A 23,090-nucleotide genomic window follows, 5' to 3' on the forward strand; every position below is an offset into this window, starting at 1 on the left:
TTAGTTGATAAAACCCAAAACATCCGGTACTGTTTCCCATGGAAACGAAGTCTGTGCCGAAACCTACCAAGGCTAGATCGCCACAGTAACATGAACATGCAATGTCAGCTATAAAATTCAAGTAGTGAATACATTAAAATATAAATATATAACCTTATAATTACGGACGCAGCAATGTGCACGAAAATGAATCCTGATCGTTTCAACTCTAGCCTCTCAGTTGATGAGTACCTTGGTGAGTAGCTAACGTTAGCTAAACCAGGCAGCAGAGCCGTTAGGCCTATGGGTAGAGATATGCTGCTCTGCATTACACTTCTTTGTTAGCTAGAAACACCTACATAAAAGGGCACCAATATTGGTTGGCCCAATGCTAAAAAATAGTTTGCAGCTACTCACCCTCTCTCCTCTGGCAGCTGAGACCAACGTGCTTTTCTACCTGAACGATGCTGTGACCCAGCTTCTGGAGCACAAGGAGGAATACACCCAGTTTGGCATCGTCCGTTACTTTGCAGAATAGTACGTTTCTATTCTATTCTACCAGTCTTTGTTTCTTCAGAGCAGATCATGTTGTTGGTGGAATACGTTTCCCTGCTACGTTCCTCAAATCAATTCATCTTATTTCAAAGTTACTACATTGTAGCTACAGTGTAGCTATGTAGGTAGATATACATTCTTACATTAAACTGCTTATAGCCATCTCCTGTTTATGGATTATTATTATGTTTTTGTCAAATTATTGGACCTTATGTTGTATTTCACTTCCTTTGTGATTGGTTGACAGCTTTAGCAGTGTGAAGAACGGCAACCACGTACTGTTCAGAGAGTTCGGCTACATCAAGGCCACAGCTCATAACAGGGCCTCCTTCATACGCGTCCTCTGGAGGTGCTTCCGACAGATTGGGAAGAATGGAGGTAGGCCTAATGAGTGTGTGTGTGACTGTCTGTGTGTGTGATGAGGTAATGCTGTCTTTGAACATTTGGAAAATGTGAAAACAATTGAGTGAAAAAGTTACAATTAAAAACACAATGCTTATGTGTGTCAAATCAAAATCAAATCAATTTTTATTTGTCACATGCGCCGAGTACAACAGGTGTAGATCTTACGGTGAAATGCTTACTTACAAGCCCTTAACCAACAATGCAGTTTTAAGAAAAATAAGTGTGAAGTAAAAAATAAAATACCAAAAAATAAAAGCAGCAGTAAAATAACAGTAGGGAGGCTATATACAGGGTTACCGTTACAGAGTCGATGTGATGGGGCACCGGTTAGTTGAGGTAATTGAGGTAATACGTACATGTAGGTAGAATGAAAGTGACTATGCATAGATAATAAACAGAGAGTTGCAGCAGCGTGGGGGGCAATGCAAATAGTCTGGGTAGCAACTTTATTAGCTGTTCAGGAGTCTTATGGCTTGGGGGTAGAAGCTGTTAAGAAGTCTTTTGGACCAAGACTTGGAGCTCTGGTACCGCTTGCCGTGTGGTAGTAGAGAGAACAGTCTATGAATTGGGTGGCTGGAGTCTTGACAATTTTTGGGGCCTTCCTCTGACACCGCCTGGTATATTGGTCCTGGATGGCATGAATCTTGGCCCCAGTGATGTACAGGGCCGGACGCACTACCCTCTGTAGTGCCTTGCGGTCGTGCCTTGCCCATACCAGGCAGTGATGCTCTTGATGGTGCAGCGTTAGAACTTTTGAGGATCTGAGTACCCATGCCAGATCTTTTCAGTCTCCTGAGAGGGAATAGATTTTGTCGTGCCCATTTCACGACAAATGTCTTGCTGTGTTTGGACTATGATAGTTTGTTGGTGATATGAACACCAAGGAACTTGAAGCTCTCATCCTGCTCCACTATAGCCCCGTCGATGAGAATGGGGGCGTGGTCGGTCCTCCTTTTCCTGTAGTCCACGATCATCTCCTTTGTCTTGATCACATTGAGGGAGAGGCTGTTATCCTGGCACGACACGGCCAGGTCTCTGACCTCCTCCCTATAGTAGCCTAGTGGTTAGATTGTTGGGCCAGTAACCAAAACGGTTGCTTGATCAAATCCCTGAGCTGACATGGTAAAAATCGTTGCCCCTGAGCAAGGCAGTTAACCCACTGTTCCCGGGGCGCCAAAGACGTAGATGTCGATTAAGGCAGCCTCCCGCACTTCTCTGATTCAGAGTGATTGGGTTAAATGAGGAAGACACATTTCAGTTGAAGGCATTCAGTTGTACAACTGACTTTATATTGTTGTCGGTGATCAGGCCTACCACTGTTGTGTCGTCGGCAAACTTAATGATGGTGTTGGAGTCGTGCCTGGCCATGCAGTCATGAGTGAACAAGGAGTACAGGAGGGGACTGAGCACACACCCCTGAGGGGCCCACGTGTTGAGGATCAGGGTGGTGGATGTGTTGTTAGCTACTCTTACCACTTGGGGGCGGCCCGTCAGGAAGTCCTGGATCCAGTTGCAGAGGGAGGTGTTTTGTCCCAGGGTCCTTAGCTTAGTGATGAGCTTTGAGGGTACTATGTTGTTGAATGCTGAGTTGTAGTCAATGAATAGCATTCTCACATAGGTGTTCCTTTTGTCCAGGTGGGAAAGGGCAGTGTGTAGTTGCAATAGAGATTACATCATCTGTGGATCTGTTGGGGCGGTATGCAAATTGGAGTGGGTCTAGGGTTTCTGGCATAATGTTGTTGATGTGAGCCATGACCAGCCTTTCAAAACACTTCATGGCTACAGTCTTTTAGGCAGGTTACCTAAGTGTTCTTGGGCACAGGGACTATGGTGGTCGCTTGAAGCATGTTGGTATTACAGACTCAGTCAGTGACAGGTTGAAAATGTCAGTGAAGACACTTGCCACTTGGTCAGCGCATGCTCGGAGTACACGTCCTGGTAATGTGAATGTTGACCTGTATAAAAGGTCTTACTCATCGGCTACGGAGAGCGTGATCACACAGTCTTCCTGAACAGCTGATGCTCTCAAGCATGTTTCAGTGTTGCTTGCCTCGAAGCGAGCATAGAAGTAATTTAGGTGGTCTAGTAGGCTCGTGTCACTGGGCAGATCATGGCTGTAGATCATGGTTGTACAATTCGATTTTAGTCCTGTATTGATGCTTTGCCTGTTTGAGGGTATAGCGGGATTTCTAATAAGCTTCTGGGTTAGAGTCTCGCTCCTTGAAAGCGGCAGCTCTACTCTTTAACTCAGTGTGGATGTAATACATGGCTTCTGGTTGGGGTATGTACAGTCACTGTGGGGACGACGTCATCGATTCACTTATTGATGGAGCCAGTGACTGATGTGGTGTACTCCTCAATGCCATTGGTAGAATCCCAGAACATATTCCAGTCTTTGCTAGCAAAACATTCCTGTAGGTTAGCACCTGCTTCATCTGACCACATTTTTATCGACCAAGTCACTGGTGCTTCCTGTTTTAGTTTTTGCTTGAAAGCAGGAATTAGGAGGATAGAATTATGGTCATATTTGCCAAATGGAGGGCGAGGGAGAACTTTGCACACATCTCTGTACGGAGTAAAGGTGGTCTAGTGTTTTTTCCCCTCTGGTTGCACATTTAACACACTGGTAGAATTTAGGTAAAACAGATTTAAGTTTCCCTGCATTAACGTCCCCGGCCCCTAGGAGCGCCGCCTCTGGATGAGCTTTTTCCTGTTTGCTTATGGGCGTATACAGCTCGTTGATGCGGTCTTAGTGCCAGCATCGGTTTGTGGTGGTAAATAGACAGCCACAAAGAATATAGATTAAAACTCTCTTGGTAAATAGTGTGGTCTACAGCTTATCATGAGATACTCTACCTCAGGTGAGCAAAACCTCGTCATTGAGTTATATAGATTAATGAATACCTCTGGTGTTGCTTGTCGGTGTTTATATATTTTATGTGCTTTTGTATGCTTGCTATAGACCTCCTGGCCATGTTGGAGTACAGCTCCCTTCTGCAGCTCCTCTGTCCAGACTTCCCAGTGGAGATGGTACAACATGCAGCAAGGTCTGATTTGGGATAATTTATTGATATTGTACAATATGTTAATTTAGCTACATTTAAGTTACATTACGTTCAGTGTGTTTCCATCTCTGTGAAATGGAATGCCAACACATGATTGTAAATATTTAAAGTATACACTATTTGTATTTGTATTTATTATGGATCCCTTTTAGCTGCTGCCAAGGCAGTTATACAATTTAAAAAAACATTACAGTACATTCACAGATTTCACAACGCACTGTGTGCCCCTCAGGCCACTACTCCACTCCACATATCTACAGTACAAAATCCATGTGTACCTGCTGTGGTAAACCGTGGGGTGTTGGATTGAGCGTGCAGAGATTGACACAGAGACAGGGAGGCTTTAGTCTGGAAAAACAACTTTACTTAAAACAGAAAATGAATATATCAAAGAAATAACTCAGGTTTGCGCGGTCTTCCGCCTCTCTCTTCTCTGGTGTCCGTCTCTCTCTCTTCTCTCCCGCGGTGTGCCGTCGTGCTCCTTTTATTTAGCCTCCACGGCTGGTTGGCACTTTCGTCTAATTACCTCCACTTAGCTGTCAGTGCCCAGCTCCCGTATTCCCAGCAGAGGGAGCCAACGTCGCCTCACGTACCTCCCCTCTATTACCATCCCCCGGGGTAGACCTCCTGGGATACCACAGTGTGTGTATAGTGCGTATGTTATCGTGTGTGCGTGTAAAATCAGATCAAAGTTTATTTGTCACGTGCGCCGAATACAACAGGTAAACCTTACAGTGAAATCCTTACAGTGAAAAAAGGCATGTGTGTGTGTGTGTAGGTAAGTAACGAAATAAAACAACAGTAAAAAGACATTTGAAAAAAGAGTAGCAAGGCTATATACAGACACCTGTTAGTCAGGCTTATTGAGGTAGTATGTACATGTAGGAATCGTTAAAGTGACTATGTATATATGATGAACAGAGAGTAGCAGAAGCGTAAAAAGAGGGGTTGGGGGTGGCACACAATGCAAATAGTCCGGGTAACCATTTGTTTACATGTTCAGGAGTCTTATGGCTTGGAGGTAAAAACAGTTGAAAAGCCTTTTTGTCCTAGACTTGGCACTCCGGTACCGCTTGCCATGCGTATTAGTGAGAACAGTCTATGGCTGGGGTCTTTGACAATTTTTCGGGCCTTCCTCTGACACCGCCTGGTGTAGAGGTCCTGGATGGCAGGCAGCTTTGCCACAGTGATGTACTGGGCCGTACGCACTACTCTCAGAAGTGCCTTGCGGTCGGAGGCCGAGAAATTGCCGTACCAGGCAGTGATGCAAAAGGTCAGGATGCTCTCGATGTTGCAGCTGTAGAACCTTTTGAGGATTTTAGGTCCCATGCCAAATCTTTTTAGTTTCCTGAGGGGGAATAGGCTTTGTCGTGCCCTCTTCACGACTGTCTTGATGTATTTGGACCAATCTAGTTTGTTGTTGATGTGGACACCAAGGAATTTGAAGCTCTCAACCTGCTCCACTGTTGTGTCGTCAGCAAACTTAATGATGGTGTTGGAGTCGTGCCTGGCCATGCAGTTGTGGGTGAACAGGAAGTACAGGAAGTACAGGAGGGGACTGAGCACGCACCCCTGGGGAGCTCCAGTGTTGAGGATCAGCGTGGCAGATGTGTTGCTACCTACCCTCACCACCTGGGGGTGGCCTGTCAGGAAGTCCAGGATCCAGTTGCAGAGGGAGGTGTTTAGTCCCAGGATCCTTAGCTTGGTGATGAGCTTTGAGGGTACTATGGTGTTGAACGCTGAGCTGTAGTCAATGAACAGCATTCTCACATAGGTGTTCCTTTTATCCAGGTGGGAAAGAGCAGTGTGGAGTGCAATAGAGATTGCATCATCTGTGGATCTGTTTGGGCGGTATGCAAATTGGAGTGGGTCTAGGGTTTCTGGGATAATGGGGTTGATGTCAGCCATTACCAGCCTTTCAAAGCACTTCATGGTCTGTAGTCATTGAAGCAGCTTGCCTTTGTGTTCTTGGGCACTGCTTGAAGCATGTTGGTATTACAGACTCAATCAGGGACATGTTGAAAATGTCAGTGAAGACACCTGCCAGTTGGTCCGCACATGCCCGGATCACATGTCCTGGTAATCCGTCTGGCCTCGCAGCCTTGTGTATGTTGACGTGTTTAAAGGTCTTCCTCACGTCGGCTACGGAGAGCATGATCACACAGTCGTCCGGAACAGCTGATGCTCTCATGCATGCCTCAGTGTTGCTTGCCTCGAAGCGAGCATAGAAGTGATTTAGCTCGTCTGGTAGGCTTGTGTCACTGGGCAGCTCGCGGCTGTGCTTCCCTTTGTAGTCTGTAATAGTTTGCAAGCCCTGCCACATCCAACGAGCGTCGGAGCCGGTGTAGTATGATTCAATCTTAGCCCTGTATTGACAGGGCTTTGCCTGTTTGATGGTTCGTCGCAGGGCATAGCGGGATTTCTTGTAAGCTTCCGGGTTAGAGTCCCGCACCTTGAAAGCGTCAGCTCTACCCTTTAGCTCAGTGCGAATGTTGCCTGTAAATCCATGGCTTCTGGTTGGGGTATGTACGTACAGTCACTGTGGGGATGACGTCCTGCACTTATTGATAAATCCAGTGACTGATGTGGTGTATTCCTCAATGTCATCGGAAGAATCCCGGAACATGTTCCAGTCTGTGATAGCAAAGCAGTCCTGTAGTTTAGCATCTGCTTCATCTGACCATTTTTTTTATAGACCGAGTCACTGGTGCTTCCTGCTTTAATTTTTGCTTGTAAGCAGGAATCAGGAGGATAGAGTTGTGGTCGGATTTACCAAATGGAGGGCGAGGGAGAGCTTTGTACGCATCTCTGTGTGTGGTGTACAGGTGATCTAGAATTGTTTCCCCCTCTGGTTGCACATTTATCATGTTGATAGAGATTTGTTAGAACTGATTTAAGTTTCCCTGCATTAAAGTCTCCGGCCACTAGGAGTGCCGCCTCTGTGTGAGTGGTTTCCTGTTTTCTTATTTCCTTATACAGTTGACTTAGTGCGGTCTTAGTGCCAGCATCTATCTGTGGTGGTAAATAAACAGCCACGAAAAGTATAGCTGAGAACTCTCGAGGCAAGTAGTGTGGCACTCAACTTCAGGCGTGCAAAATCTAGAGACTTCCTTAGATTTCGTGCACCAGCTGTTGCACAGACCCCCCCTGTCTTACCGGAGAGTGCTGTTCTATCCTGCCGGTGCAGCGTGTATCCCGCTAGCTAAATATCCATGTCGTCATTCAGCCACGATTCCGTGAAGCATAGGATATTACAGTTTTTGATGTCCCGTTGGTAGGATATTAGTGATCGTACCTCGTCTAATTTATTGTCCAATGATTGCACGTTGGCGAGTAATATTGACGGTAACGGCAGCTTTCCTAGTTGTCTTCTGCGGGTCCGGACGAGGCATCCGGCTCTTCGTCCTCTGCGTCGCTTCCTTTTGTGAATAATTGGGATGTCTGCCCTGTGGGGTGTTTGGAGAATATCGTGTGAGTCCTGCTGTTGAAGAAATCTTTGTCTAATCCGAGGTGACTGATCGCTGTCCTGATATCCAGATTCTCTTTTCTTCTGTGAGATACGGTTGCAGAAACATTATGTACAAAATAATTGACAAATATTGCGAAAAAAAAACCCACATAATAGCACAATTGGTTAGGAGACCGTAAAACGGTGGCCAACTCCTCGGCGGCCATCTCCTCCGGCGCCATTTTTTATATGTGTGTGTTTGTATGCATGTGTCTGTGCCTATGTTTGTGTTGCTTCACAGTCCCTGCTGTTCCATAAGGTGTTTATTTCATCTGTTTTTTAAATCTAATAGTACTGCTTGCGTCAGTTACTTGATGTGGAATAGAGTTACATGTAGTCATGGCTCTATGTAGTACTGTGCGCCTCCCATAGTCTGTTCTGGAGACTGGGGACTGTGAAGACACCTCTTGTGGCATGTGTTGTGGGGTATGCATGGGTGTCCGAGCTGTGCGCCAGTAGTTCAAACAGACAGCTCGGGTGCATTCAACATTCAACACCTCTCATAAATACAAGTAGTGATGAAGCCAATCTCTCCTCCACTTTGAGCCAGGAGAGATTGACATGCATATTATTAATATTATCTCTCTGTGTACATCCAAGGGCCAGCCGTGCTGCCCTGTTCTGAACCAATTGCAATTTTCCTAATTTCCTTTTTTGTGGCACCTGACTACACGACTGAACAGTAGTCCAGGTGCGACAAAACTAAGGCCTGTAGGAGCTTAAATCTTTGTTAAGTGTTGCAGTAATTTCAGTTGCTGTAGTAGCTGACATGTATTGTTGAGTCATCTTCATACATAGACATGCTGGCTTTACTCAAAGCCAGTGGCATGTCATTAGTAAAGATTGAAAAAAGTAATGAGCCTAGACAGTTGCCCTGGGGAATTCCTGATTCTACCTGGATTATGTTGGAGGCTTCCATTACAGAACACCCTCTGTGTTCTGTTAGGCAGGTAACTCTTTATCCACAATATAGCAGGGGGTGTAAAGCCATAACACATACATTTTTCCAGCAGCAGACAATGATCGATAATGTCAAAAGCCGCACTGAAGTCTAACAAAACAGCCCCCGCAATCATCGTTTTATCATCTACACTATGACTATATCCAACTGATATCTCTTTCAACATAGGATAGTGCTAATGGATGATGCCATGGACTGCCTCATGTCCTTCTCGGATTTCCTCTTCTCTTTCCAAATCCAGTTCTACTTCGAAGGTAAGTACATCTGTATAAACCAATGACGAGAGAACTTGGTTTAACACTCTGTACCTGACATGATGATCAAATCAAATAAACTTTATTTGTCACATGCCGAATACAACAGGTATAGACCTTACCGTGAAATGCTTACTTACAAGTCCTTAACCAACAGTGCAGTTCAAGAAAGAGGGACGAAAATATTTACCAAATAAACTAAAGTAAAAATGAATAACAAGTAACACAATGTATATAGTCCGGTGGCCATTTGATTAATTGTTCAGCAGCCTTATGGCTTGGGGGTAGAAGCTGTTAAGAAGCCTTTTGGTCCTAGACTTGGCGCTCCGGTACCGCTTGCCGTGCGGTAGCAGAGAGAACAGTCTTATGACTTCGGTGACTGGAGTCTTTGACAATTTTTGGGGCTTTCCTCTGACACCGCCTAGTATATAGGTCCTGGATGGCAGGAATCTTGGCCCCAGTGATGTACTGGGCCGTACGCACTATCCTCTGCAGCGCCTTATAGTCCGATGCAGAGAGCAGTTGCCATACCAGGCGGTGCTGCAACCGGTTACATAAACTCTAATGCTATAGAGCACTAGATCCTTTTCAGACTCTAACTGGGTAGACTCTAGGTTGTACTGTGTCACCTGAAATCCTGTATTCCTTTTACTTTCCACTAACAGAGTTCCTGGAGAGTATTGCTGTGATCTACCAGGACCTGCTGTCAGGGAAAAGCCCCAACACTGTGATCGTCCCAACCTCTACCTCAGTGGAACAGCTCCCCCAGGTGGCCACAGAGGAAACTGAGGCCCAGGAAGGAGTGGACTCCTCTGTCTTTGGAGAGTGCATCGAGGTGCTTTGTGAAAGGTTCAAACACAAGTAAGAAATAGTTCCATGATTACAATACATCTAAATACATATTGTGACTAGCCTACAATGACAATATAAACAAACATTCAATGATTCTCAGGTAACGCCAGCACTCGGGAGAAGATCATACCGGGGGGTCAAATGAAGTTGTATTGAACTACTAGGGTACATAACTCCTGATTAGAGATGCTCTATGTTGAAATCGCTCCACCATTTCCTGGTTGCTAAAAATGGAATAGTTTGCCTAATATCAGTTTATGTGATAAAACAAGCAAGTATAGTGTAGAGAATTATTGTACCATCTAAACAGCTTTTAAATATATTTTCCAAACCCATTTTTTTTTGTAATTTCAGCTGTTTGAAGCTTTTGTACAAAACTGAAAGTAAAGGACGCAAAAACTAAACTTAAAAACAGGAAGTATAGAAATAGTGCTCATAGAACAGATCTACTGCATTTTAGATTTTTTTGGGGGGGGAATGACAGATCCATAACACACATTTCTATGTGAATTTGGTCAGGTCACCGAAAAAGTTACATATTGCCGCTTTAAGTTAGAGTGATTTATTGATCTTGTGTGTTTCTCCATAGCCATCCTTCTACATCTGCCATTAGAGAGGTTCTGGAGCTAACACAGAGAGTGACATTCTATGGCTTTGTGATGGCTCTGGTCAGACATGAGGGCATCAACCAGGACATTGGTGAGAACTAGCCTACTGTGTCGTTATCTATTGACAACAAAGACTATTGTTCCAATAATGAAATAGAACTACAATGAAATACAATAAATGTACCTTAAAAGGCTTTTCATTTAATCACTGTTTTATCTAGTGTTTGTAATTGAGTTGACCTTGCTAGGTGCCCTACCAAACAAGTCAGAGCTTCTCATTGACCCTGAGATGGACCAGGAAGTGGAGAAACTGTGAGTAAACTGGAGCACATAATGTACTATAATCAAAACCTAAATTTACCCATGTTTCTACTACACTGTTAAAATGGCTAATAGAGCACGTTGCATGCCTTCATTGCCTTGACACAACTTGACTATGAACCTTCAGTCACCCTCTGGTTGGAAGCTCAGTCAGTTCCGTAGTACTGTGTATCCTCTCCTCTCAACAGGATTAAATAATATTATATTGTAATATGTTATGATATCTCTATGCTCTCTACAGCATTGCCCAGATCGCTATCAGCCCTACGTCCAACAGCAGCAGCAGTGTACCAGGACACAAGGAGCCCCCTAGGAAGGCCTCCCCACGCAAGTCCCTTCACCACCGCAAGAGGATCGAGATGGAGAGTGACGGATCCACCGAGGAGACTGACTCCTCAGAGAACTGAGCCTGGACTGAGGCTGACCTCCCAATGGCCCCTTGGCCTCCCATTAACACACTTATACTTCCACTGGCAAACTAAATTTGTCATTAACCCTGTTACAACTATAGTGTCTGTGTTACAACGGTGTAGGCTTATTAGGCTTATTACTCTAGGCGAATTTCTGTAGAACTGTTATATATTTAGTACTATGAGAGAGAACCTGTCTGTCTGAGAAGTGTGAAAGTTTTATTTTACGATAACATCTCTGCAGGTTGGAACTGTAATACAGTGTTCCCTACCTGGTAACACACATTCTTGTATGTAGTTATTTATGATGTGATATATTTGTATGTAATTTATGATTACCAACCCTGTATCACCTAATATAAAAATTGTTGCTGTGTGTCACAATGTCGCCCATGGCAATAATGTCTCACTGCATGGCCAGGAAGATTTTTACACCTCAGGCTACCTCTTCGAGTGTTGTTTAGAGATGGAATCATCAAGGAAAATATAAATCATAAATTTCAGAGAGGATGCAAACACCTTCACATTTAATGACAAGAATTGACATCCTGTGTTTTTTTTCTCTACAATGTTTTGTTTGACATTGATATCATGCAATACACACCCGGTTTGATCAAACTAACTGTAGGACATTTCATTTACAAACAGCATATTTATATTGTACAGGTATTACATCTGTCCCACAGTGCCAGGATAACCTTCTCAAATAAAAAGGAAATACATCATGTATACAGTAACCACAATAATTAGAAAATAGGCACTACTTGTGGTTTGAAAACATGATTTTAGAACACATGCCTTCTGGGTGACTTTTAAAGTGGAAAGACCACAGTGATTCCAAGATCATATTTATTAAAGTATTTTCCTAATAAAGGAATCCCACCTTACCATTTGGGCCAAAAATATTGTTTCCAAGTTACGGTAGTAGTATGGGCTCTATTAAATCATATCCGCTTTGGCCGACATCCGCATAGCAGTTGTTTTGGAGGTGTCAGAGGTGGAACTGCGTTAAGAGTTGTCAAATCCACAAGCCTAAAGCGGACATTGCCATTGGCTGTACGGAGTCACATTAAGAGAAAAATAAAAGTGAATTCACCTTTTTGGTATTGGAAGATAGATGAGAGGCCCTAGTCAGAGTTCATTGGTGAGAATGATGAACGGGGCTTCATTTAAAGCCTGTTATGATGTGATGGGGAACATTAATCCATTAATACACTTTCCCATCCAACATACATACTAACTGAATCTGAAATCAAACACAGTGTGATTTTAAAAACAGTCCAGGGACACATACGGACAGATTGAAATCACTGCCTCTCTGTCTTCCTCTGTGCCAAGACAAGGTTTCCAGGTGACTTGATATCGTGATCTCATATCATTTGGAATTGCTCGTAAAGCCACACACATAGAAACATATTCTATCTTGATTTTGAGTGTGATATTGAATTAGATCTGAAATCTGTAACTACTTTTGGGATTTTCTGTACTGTAGTGCCGGGCCTTATATTTGGCTGCATACTTGACATTTAAAAGTACTGTACTTTTGGCCAATTACCTTCTTTTTCTTTTAAGGAAGATACATGTTTGCTCTTTTGGATAGGATTGGTAATGCTTTAGTTTGGGTATTTCTGTTTGTGCTGTGGAATCACGACAGTGAATAGGAAGACCGCACCAAGTAGACCTGTGTGACAGATCAATATTACTAGAAGTTAGTTACCATTCAATGCAGTAATCCACCAATGCAAGTTGTTTCATCATGACACAACATTGGAGAAATGTACTATAGCCAGAAGAAAGCTACTCAATGAAGATGTCCTCCGTTGGGCATGAGTAGCCCACCGTTTCCTTGTAGTACAATTGAAAGGCTTTTCTATAGGTAGGAACAACAAAAGAGGGGTTAGGTACAAATAGTGAGTAGCAGTTTGTGACTAGAAAGATGTGTTATTATAAACAGTATGATGTTCATATTCATGAGCGTATTTGGATAGCAAGAAGTGATGAGTGGTAGAGAGAAAGGAGGAGAGAGAAACGCTAGAGAGCTTACCCAACAGACTGAGCCAGAGGCATCATGGAGTCGTCTGACATAAACACGTGGCAAGCAAACCTCTGGTGATCAGGATGTTTGGTGATGAATCCAAAATACCTGGAATCAATGGGAGAGATGTGGTACAACCTGCTCCAGATACAGTAGCTGCTACTTGCTAGTCTTTCTGCCCTTGAGATACAGCTCTTTTAATTTTTGTTATAATAAGTTGCCCACTGGGCACAGACGTGGAATCAACAAAAAATGGAACCATGTCATTGGATTTAGGTTAAAAGTTCAAAGTGAAAAATGATGACTGTGCAAATCCAATCAGTTTTCCACGTTGATTCAACGTCATCACATCATTTCGGGGGGTTTAAATGACATGGAAAGTTGATTGAACCAGTTTTTGCCAAGTGGGTGAGGTGGCCATCAATCTGATTTGGTATTTATAGGCCTGTAGCCTGGAGTTGAATGACTTCCTTAGTTAAGTACGTGTCATTTACTCACTTGTTATGTTTTGGGTGACAGCCGCAAAAGGAGATGTTCTTAAGTTGAAAAAAGTGAAAGCACTTATCCCCCTGTGAAAATATACATAGAGATGAGAGATAGTCACGGTGAGTTCCTGCACTAGCATGTGATGTCATAGAATTAGAGAGTACCTATAGAATGTGCTAATTCTATTTCTATGGGTACAGTAGTTGTTGGGCCTGAGTGAATGCATCATACTAGCGTAGCCTGGGTCCCAGTCTGTTTCCGCTCATGCTTGCCATGGCAATTCAATAACGAGTTGTCAAGAGAGCAGAAACAGACTGACTCTCAGGCCACACCACACCATACACCACACCTCGGTAAGAACAGAACATAATGTTAGGCTCAGACCCTATCGTCTGTGTCTGAGAGTGTACTCATACAGTAAGCCAGTCCAATGGGACACACGGGTGGAACCACGAGTGAGGAGGATTAAAAAGTCTTAAGACTAAGTGGTCATTACGCAAGAGGGGTTATGTCACCAACCCACAGGACCACAGTATCCCACCAGGGAAATGTCCACCCTGCTAAATGACTGCTGCTTTCCACCCAAGACTGTTTTGAAAAGATCTAGTCATACTTAACCTCGTTTTGAACCTTGTTTGAACCCTGCTTTGAAAAGGTCTAGTTATACTGTATTTTCCATGCCTACAGAAATACTCCAGACTTGTATTTCCCAATGTATGACAAACGCATGAGGGACTACGACTAATGTATGACTACAAGTGACTTACAGGATTAACTTTGTTCTGACTGGAACATTCCTTATCGCAACGTGTGTCTAGCTAATCGAAATGAGATATTCTGTATCTACATAGGACTTGAACACAGATGCATAAACTCATAAGAGTGAGGCATTGTGAACACGGATACCAATAAAAAAATGGCATTTGAGTGTATAAGAGAGGACATACTCTTTCCGAGGTCCTACATTCATCTTGCACAATGATTTTCACCCCCTTCAGGTTGATTTCCAGAATACACGCAGAGGGAGGCTGCATGGTCATCCGGCGGTTGTTAGCAACCTGTTGACGAAAACAATAAGCACAGCTTGATTGTTTACACGTGTGTACGTCAGCATATCCACTCAGGTTTTAAAGAAGCCAGTCCGTTCTCAGACTTTGCTGTAAGTACAATAGGCTGCCTTAATCCCCTTCCTTCTGTGTTGTTCTTCCAATTGAGGATTGTGAAATGATGGTTTAGATTACCGACCCCAACACACCACCAGGGGGGGGGGGGTACTGTACCTTTTGCATAGCAGCACAAAGCACGTCGTTGCCTTTGTGGTAGGGTACGTTAACAGAACCCAGGAACTTCACTCGGAACCTGTCTACCCAGTCATCTTTGTTATCTAACGGAGATGGGGTAAGACAAAGGCAAGGACAAAGACACACTTAGAGTTCTATTTGTCAGCATATTATTCAGTAGAGGTTCATTCAAAGCCAAATCAGGCTATTTAAAGATCCTATCCATCCTGTACTGTTTGAACTCTCTTGCCAAAATGCCAACTCCTATGGGCAAACATGTTTGGCATGACAATAAGGGACAAGGAGTTGGCAAGAGGGCACAGACTTGCACTCAGGCTAATGAATTGAATGCATTTCATAGAACGTCTATATTGATCCTATAACCAAACACTGATGCCCAAAGTGTATTGATGACAGTACCCTTGCTGTGTTCAAAGCCTGTCTACTGGATTAAATAAACCATCATAAACAGTGTAAACCATATGTGATACCTTTGATGGGTTCCTGGGTGACCTTGGCAGCGTAGTAGGCAGGGAAGATGCCGCAGGCCCCAGTTCTCATATTGTAGGCCTTACACCACAGATCATCAGCCTGAACCACCATAAGCAGAGGGTCGTCCACTTCTAGCTCCAGCTCATCGCTATGGCGAGGGACAAACCTGTTAATCACACAGACAGCATGGTTAATCATTCAATCAATAAATCAATCAAATGTATTTACAAAGTGTGTTTTGCATGATCTTGCTTAATGAGGTGTTAATCACACTGACCACTATGATGTTATGTTTGATATTAATCCATGTAATTAATCTCCAATGTGTTTGTCGGTACTTGAAGGAGGACCCTGTGTAAGATTGCGTCAAGCATTTATAAATATTTATATCTCAGCGTTGTTGAGTACTCGTCGCTGATTGGCTAGAAGTCCATTCTAGGGCTTGAGCCGGTGTTTGGAGGGGATATATTGGCACGGTATTGTTAGGCCCAAGTCAAAGTAATTCTAATTATTTTATTCCATAGCATTGTTGAATAGTCGTTTATGATTGGCTGGAAGGGCATTCTCGAGTGGACATTTAAACCAGATGGGACAGTTGGAAAATATATCGGGACAGTTGGAAAAGATGTTGGGACACCTTGCAATCATGGCACAATAAGCGCAGACACATGCAGACCGTACTTGCTGCAAACAACCACTCAAACTGAAGTTGGATACATTGTAAACGCGGGTCCAACAAGGAAAAAACCTAGCTAGCTAGCATTGATTTCTTTTTGCAGAGACACATTTTTTGGGTACATCTCATGACCTAACGTGGTGAGTGATAAACACGAATTGACCTTTTTTGGGTACATCTCATGATGTGGTGAGTGATAAACATGAATTTCTCTGGTCCCGGCTACTGTTGCACGCAAGTGCTGTCAAATCCGCCCACGTTTCAAGTTTGACCAGCTGTTTTCAGCAACTGATATATTTATAATTTGGTTGTCATATTGGCAGGTTTGCTAGCAACAAACTATTTAGCTAGCTTCTAGCTTAGTGTTTGATGCAATCCGATCTCCTTGTAATTGTAACAGCGTCGAGTGTCCTGACGAGAAGGCAAACTTTCCTAGCGATGCCAGGCAAAATTGGGCATTATCAGCTTATTGTTATGGATGTATCCAAATGAATGTCAATAGAAAACAGCTACTTTGCTGTTATTCTGGCTGCAGAGGTCATGACTGTGTTAGCCGTAGCTAGCTGGCTAGCTAGCGAGGGATAAGAACGCTGCAAGCAGCAGGATGGCAACGGAACATAAAGAATGAATGACTGGGTCACATCCATAAATATCGAACTAATCGAATGAACGACTGGATGGCGTCTCTAGCAACCAAATGTTTTTACTTGTTACTCCCAAACTTTGGGATATCTAATTGGTAGTTACAGTCTTGTCCCATTGCTGCAACTTCCTTATGGACTCGGGAGGGACAAAGGTCGAGAGCCATGCGTCCTCCGAAACACGACCCTGCCAAGCTGCACTCTTTACCCAACCCGGAAGCCAGCTGCACCAATGTGTCAGAGGAAACACCGTACAACTGGTGACCATGTCAGCATGCATGCGCCCAGCAAACCACAGGAGTCGCTAGAGCACGATGGGACAAGGTTATCCCTGCCGGCCAAACCCTTCCCTAAACCAGAAACAATTGTGCAATTGACCCCATGGGTCTCCCGGTCGTGGCCAGCTGTGACAGAGCCTGGACTCAAACCCAGAATCTCTAGTGGTACAGCTAGCACTGCAGCAGTGCCTTAGACCACTACACCACTCGGGAGGCCTCTGGCAACATTCTTATCCCTTGCTTGCTTGCTAGCTACATCTAACACAGTCACAACCTCTTCAGCCAGAATAACAGCAAAGTAGCTGTTTTCTATTGACATTCATTTGGATACATCCATGACAATGAGCTGAAAACGCTAGATTTTGCCTGGCATAGCTAGGAAAGTTTGCCTTCTTCACAGGACATTTGGCACTGGTCATTACAAGGAGATCTCAATACATATCAAACACTAGGCTAGAAGCTAGCTAAATCGTCTTTTGCTACAAACCTGCCAGTATGACAACCAAATAAAAATATATAATTTGCTGAAAACAACTGGTCAAATTAGTCTAGAACTGTGGGAGTATTTGACAGCATACAGTTGAAGTAGGGAAGTTTACATACACTTAGGTTGGAGTCATTATAACTCATTTTTCAAACACTCCATAAATTTCTTGTTAGCAAACTACAGTTTTTGGCAAGTTGGTTGGGACATCTACTTTGTGCATAACACAAGTCATTTTTACAACAATTGTTTACAGACAGATTATTTCACTTATAATTCACTGTATCACAATTCCAGTGGGCTAAAGTGTACACACGCTAAGTTGACTGTGCCTATAAACAGCTTGGAAAATTCCAGAAAATGATGTTATGGCTTTAGAAGCTTCTGATAGGCTAATTGATGTAATTTGAGTCAATTGGAGTTGTACCTGTGGATGTATTTCAAGGCCTACCTTCAAACTCAGTGCCTCTTTGCTTGACATCATGGGAAAATCAAAAGAAATCAGCCAAGACCTCAGATTTTTTTTTGTAGACCTCCACAAGTCTGGTTCATCCATGGGAGCAATTTCCAAATGCCTGAAGATACCACGTTCTTCTGTATAAACAATAGTACGCAAGTATAAACACCATGGGACCAAGCAGTCATCATACTGCTCAGGAAGTAGATGCGTTCTGTCTCCTAGAGATGAACGTACTTTGGTGCGAAAAGTGCAAATCAATCCCAGAACAACAGCAAAGTACCTTGTGAAGATGCTGGCGGAAATAGGTACAGTAGTATCTATATCCACAGTAAAACGAGTCCTACATCGACATAACCTGAAAGGCCGCTCAGCAAGGAAGAAGCCACTACTCCAAAACCGCCATAAAAAAGCCAGACTACGGATTACAACTGCACATTGGGACAAAGATCATACTTTTTGGAGAAATGTTCTCTAGTCTGATGAAACAAAAATAGAACTGTTTTGGCCATAATGACCATCGTTATGCTTGGAGGAAAAAGGGGGAGGCTTGCAAGCCGAAGAACACTATCCCAACCATGAAGCACGGGGGTCGCAGCATCATGTTGTGGGGGTGCTTTGCTGCAGGAGGGACTGGTGCACTTCACAAAATAGATGGCATCATGAGGAAATAAAATTAGGTGCGTATATTGAAGCAACATCTCAAGACATCAGTCAGGAAGTTAAAGCTTGGTCGCAAATGGGTCTTCCCAAGGAGGCCTACAAACCTGACTCAGTTACACCAGCTCTGTCAGGAGGAATGGGCTAAAGTTCACCCAACTTACTGTGGGAAGCTTGTGGAACTTCTACCCGAAACATTTGACCCAAGTTGAACAATTTAAATGCAATGCTATCAAATACTAATATAGCGTATGTAAACTTCTGACCCACTGGGAATGTGATGAAAGAAATAAAAGCTGAAAGAAATGATTCTCTCTAATATTATTCTGTCATTTCACATTCTTAAAATAAAATGGTGATCCTACCTGACCTAAGACAGGGAATTTTTACTAGGATTAAATGTCAGGAATTGTGAAAAACTTCCGATTTCAACTGTAGCTCGACATGCCTCAAGACTGCTACAGTAGGATTCGTGTTCATCACTCACCACATTAAGGTGATCAGATGCTCCCTGCAAAACAAATCAATGCTAGCTAGTTAGCTAAGTTTTTTCCTCATTGGACCTGCGTTTACATTGTATCCAATTTCGGTTTGTTCGGTTGTTGGTTTAGCTTTCTGTAACTTTGCACGGTTTGCATGTGTAGGTGCTTATTGTGTCGTGATTGCAAGGTGTCCCAATATCTTTTCAAACTGTTCCGTTATATGGTTAAATATGCTTTTATTGTCCATTCTAGAATGCTCTTCTAACCAATCAGAGCCAGTATTCATCAATGCTGTGGTATAAATATATATACATGTCATTTACCAGATGATCTTATCCTAAATGACTTGCAGGAGCAATTAGGGTTATGTGCCTTGCTCAAGGGCACATCGATAGATTTTTCACGTAGTCAGCTTGGGGATTCAAATCAGTGAAATTTCAGTTACTGGACCAACGCTCTTAACCACTAAACTAGCTGCCGTGGCTCTATGCACTCTCTGGCAAATAATGTAACTTTTTCCATAGAACGCTCGTCGTTGATTATCACTTACGGATAACTCATTTATAATGGCTTATTCGTGAGTTTTTATATAAACCAAGTTTTTATAAAGAGTAAAACCGTACAACCTCTCACCTAAACACAGCTCTGTGGCTCTGCTCTTGCTCTACTCCATCCAACACACAGGAGAACAGGCCAAAGGACTCCGCACCTGGAGGACACAAGGCAGGAGAGGAGCTTTAGGTCATTGTGATAAAAATGGAAAAACAAAGTGCCAAAACAAGAGTGCCTTACAGGAGTCACTTTGCTGAATTTAGTGTCTTTCAATCATGTTAAATGGGGCATTCTAACTTCTGTAATTCCTTTGAATTAAGAAAGTAAGTTCAGCTCTTTGTGTTCAGAAAGGTAAACACGGTTTCAATGAATTTACAACACAATTGAGTATGAGCTTTATCCTGAGCCAGGTCTGCCTCAGGGGGAAATAAGGGTAATTGGCAGCAGCCAGCCACACAAAACTCACCAGAGGAATGTAAATGTCTGTTCACAAACACATTGCGGAACTTGCGTGTTCGAGGTCCCCCGCCAACTCCTGCCTCAGAGGACGAAGAAGCCCTCGACAGACGTGATGACTTCCTTTCTCTCTTCAGCTCGCTGTGATCCACCTCATAGTCCTCTTCCTCGTTGGCTGACTCATATACCGTCTCTGTGTCGCTTTCATCACTGTAGCTCTGGTAGCACTGCTTCAAGCTCACCAGTTCTAACTTGGCGTGCTCGTCCACCACTAGGGTGTACTTAACAGAGTCATAGGAGAGGCCATCGGCCTCGGAGCTCTGAGCGTGTGCAGTCCGCAGGGCCCCCGACCCCCCCGACTCACCCTTAGAGCTAGACTTAGAGTCCCTGTCCCACAACCCCCTTTCCCGCTCCCCTCCCTCACTGTCAGATGGCCTAAAGCATGAGGAGATGGAGAAGGAACGTGGAGGAGGTGCAGGGGGGTGCAGGTAGACCTCGTCCTCCTCGCTGATAGAGGGGTTTGTTCGGTTGGGGAGGGCAGTGTTTGTGTACGCTGGGGGTCCCTCCGCGTCAGAGCTGATTGACATGCGATTGCCCTCGCTGCTCTGAGACAGGAAGGGACGGTCAGAGTCTGGACAGTCAGTGTCTGTGTTCTTCTGGTGTACCGGTGTCAGGTAGATCTCCTGCGTGGCTTCTGGCTGGCGCTCCTCCTCACTGCAGCACCCCCGCCCATGCCCCTGTCCTCCTCGCCCCCTGCTCCCATCCCTATCCCCATCCACAGCTTTGTCTCTCACGCTGTCTGCTTTCGGCTTTGCTGCTGTCGTCCGGTTGTGCGGAGCAGTGGAGGACTTCTTATCCCGCTGCTTTGCGTCACGCCGCCTGCCCCGTGATTCTGTCGGTCCATGTGAGATGAACGTGGAGTAGTCCTTGCTGTATGCCTTGACTGCCTTCTCTGGTACTCTACCTCTGTGTTGGGGTTGTTTGGCCACAGAGCCATCGTTGTGCTGCTGGACTTTAGACTCATCGTTGACCTGCTCCTTAGTGGGTGTCAGATCGCCTTTAACACACACAAACAAAACAACAGCACAAGCAAAAACAAAAGATGATTAACTAGGCCTCGAACTGCTGAAGGATTATAAGGGATGCAGCTACAGTAACAGTATCCATGCTGCATGGGAAAGTGTTACAGGATGAGAGCCATTTGTTGGGTTTCCTGGCCAACCATGTTCTGATTGTGTGTATCATCCTGAAGTATGAGAACGCCGAAGATGTTGGGCTTTTAATATTTTCTATTTCTTGAACATTTGAAGGACTGTGACCGTGAGTGTTCATGTCAGGGTCACCTTATGAAGGGATTAGCGGATTGGAGTTGAATAAATACCGTACTGTAGTGTTGACATACTGTATGTGCAATTACATTGTGCTCATTGACACAGATGAAATAAAAATGTCGAGAAAAATGCCACTGAAAGTTGTCATTTTCTAAACGCTTCCGCTTCCGCTTCCGCGGACAGAAACGTTGCTGCCTTGTTCAAAGTTAATGTTGGTATTACTCTCACAAGAAAGTACTGTATACATGTACAGTATATGGTTTAAACCAGTGAATATCCCATTCTCACCTGTTATGTGGGGGGAGGAGGAGTTTGAGTTTGACAGATTCTCCTTCCATGTGTCCTTCTTTCCAAATGAGTTGTTGTTAATTGTATCCTTGTCCTACAACGATATTACAGACAGAGAGAGGTAAAGATTGAGAGATAGGAAGAGCGAGAGAGGTGAGAAAGATAATGAGATGTAACTTTTATTTGATCAACTTTACATCACCCTTTAAGAGTGTGTGTACACACACAGTCTGTACAGCTACCCTTGTAGGGACACACAGTTCAGTCACATTCAAAATCCTATTTTCCCAAACCCCTAACCCTAAACCTAACCTGTACTCTCACCCTTACCCTAACCCCAACCTTAACCCTAACCTAAAAACCTAACCCTCAAATGAACCCTAGCTCCTAACCCTAAACATAATTCTAACCCTAATTATAACCTTAACCCTAAACCCCATAGAAATAGCATTAGACTCCTGGTCCCCACAAGAATAGTTAGACACGTCCACACACACGCACGCACGCACGCACGCACGCACGCACGCACACACACACACACACACACACACACACACACACACACACACACACACACACACACACACAAAGGAGTGGCTGTTAAAACGCATGAGTGGTTGTTCTGCCTAAGAAGACGGCTGTTCTCTATTCTCTATTATTACCGCCCAGTCAGTCCACAGCCCTTTTCTAGCCAAGCAGCTCTATGATCAATGACTTGTCTCAGCTGTCAATCATCTACCCAGTCCTATCCTCTGTTCCAGGCTTCCTGCAGCCAAGTGATGAACGAGGCTTTGGACTACGGTAACGCAAGATCACAGCCATCTAAATATATGGCGCTGGCTTCACCAAGCCCCGATGACATCATCTCACATATCATCACAATTTGATCCGGCTGCCAGGAAGAGGAATCAGGAGCTAGCCAATAAAGAGGAAGTCAAGACTGTTAGACTACACAGCAGCACACTGTCATAGAGACCAGTCACAGTGATGATGCTGACTCACAGTCGTGATGCAGCTGCTGCTGGGCACTGGAACTGGCTCTGTTACCATGGTTACCATGGCCAGGAACTGGAGGAGAGCGAAACCGTGTGTAGGTGTGTGTGTGTGTGTTTCTTTCGTGTGTCGGGTTTGTGTTGATAGAACGGTTTGATGCTGAAACGCTCCAAGTTCTATTTATGAAATGAAAATAAGACATTTTGGAATTCATGGGACTGACTGTTTATCAAGACTGTGTTATCATTTTGGTAGCTGTTATCCCTTTGGTTGAAGTCTTCGGGTCTCAGGTAAGGTTACTCCTCATGTAGCTTCACAAACTTTGGTACACTTCACCCTCCCCCTTGGTCTCCTGTCCACAGTAACCAACCCCGGGAACTGATAACCATCCACTGTGTAATCCGATTCACGACACCACCATAATCAGTCATATTGCTCTGAGAGATTCAGGCCTGTTCAGGCCTCAGGCAACATGGCACCGGCATAGTTTAGAGTAGTATCATCACGTCTAATAGCCTAATTGTCAGAAAAGTGTTCAGCCCAAATAAACAACCGTGATGACTGTAATGATAATTGGACTG

At 44.0% G+C, this 23,090-nt stretch overlaps 2 protein-coding genes across 2 annotated transcripts in view; one reads left to right on the forward strand and one right to left on the reverse strand.

Moving 5' to 3' along the window:
- Positions 1-11,536, forward strand: cstpp1 (centriolar satellite-associated tubulin polyglutamylase complex regulator 1). The gene is made up of 9 exons (XM_046312802.1): positions 1-235; positions 414-516; positions 782-912; positions 3,902-3,986; positions 8,642-8,727; positions 9,393-9,588; positions 10,169-10,278; positions 10,436-10,499; positions 10,750-11,536. Exons 1-9 carry the CDS (start codon positions 175-177, stop codon positions 10,913-10,915), a joined length of 1,002 nt encoding a protein of 333 aa, XP_046168758.1. The 5' UTR covers positions 1-174; the 3' UTR covers positions 10,916-11,536.
- Positions 9,107-23,090, reverse strand: part of mapk8ip1a (mitogen-activated protein kinase 8 interacting protein 1a) — a 19,713-nt gene continuing 5,729 nt past the window's right edge. The window contains exons 4-12 of the mRNA XM_046312788.1: positions 21,517-21,610; positions 19,908-20,954; positions 19,523-19,598; positions 15,211-15,377; positions 14,720-14,823; positions 14,387-14,497; positions 13,452-13,522; positions 12,963-13,061; positions 9,107-12,788 (exon numbers count right to left, since the gene is read on the reverse strand). Coding sequence (XP_046168744.1) covers positions 12,716-12,788; positions 12,963-13,061; positions 13,452-13,522; positions 14,387-14,497; positions 14,720-14,823; positions 15,211-15,377; positions 19,523-19,598; positions 19,908-20,954; positions 21,517-21,610 — 1,842 coding nt within the window. The 3' untranslated portion in view covers positions 9,107-12,715. The remainder of the gene's footprint in view (positions 12,789-12,962; positions 13,062-13,451; positions 13,523-14,386; positions 14,498-14,719; positions 14,824-15,210; positions 15,378-19,522; positions 19,599-19,907; positions 20,955-21,516; positions 21,611-23,090) is intronic.

This window comes from Oncorhynchus gorbuscha, linkage group LG02, assembly GCF_021184085.1.
Source record: "Oncorhynchus gorbuscha isolate QuinsamMale2020 ecotype Even-year linkage group LG02, OgorEven_v1.0, whole genome shotgun sequence".
NCBI classification, from domain to species: Eukaryota; Metazoa; Chordata; class Actinopteri; order Salmoniformes; family Salmonidae; genus Oncorhynchus; species Oncorhynchus gorbuscha.

What these genes read in the sequence shown, in the direction of transcription:
- cstpp1 (XM_046312802.1), top strand. Translation starts at nt 175, where the DNA reads ATGTGCACGAAAATGAATCCTGATCGTTTCAACTCTAGCCTCTCAGTT. An exon ending in CTCAGTTGATGAGTACCTTG is followed by an intron (nt 236 to 413) that starts GTGAGTAGCTAA and finishes CTCCTCTGGCAG; the next exon opens with CTGAGACCAACGTGCTTTTC. An exon ending in GTCCGTTACTTTGCAGAATA is followed by an intron (nt 517 to 781) that starts GTACGTTTCTAT and finishes ATTGGTTGACAG; the next exon opens with CTTTAGCAGTGTGAAGAACG.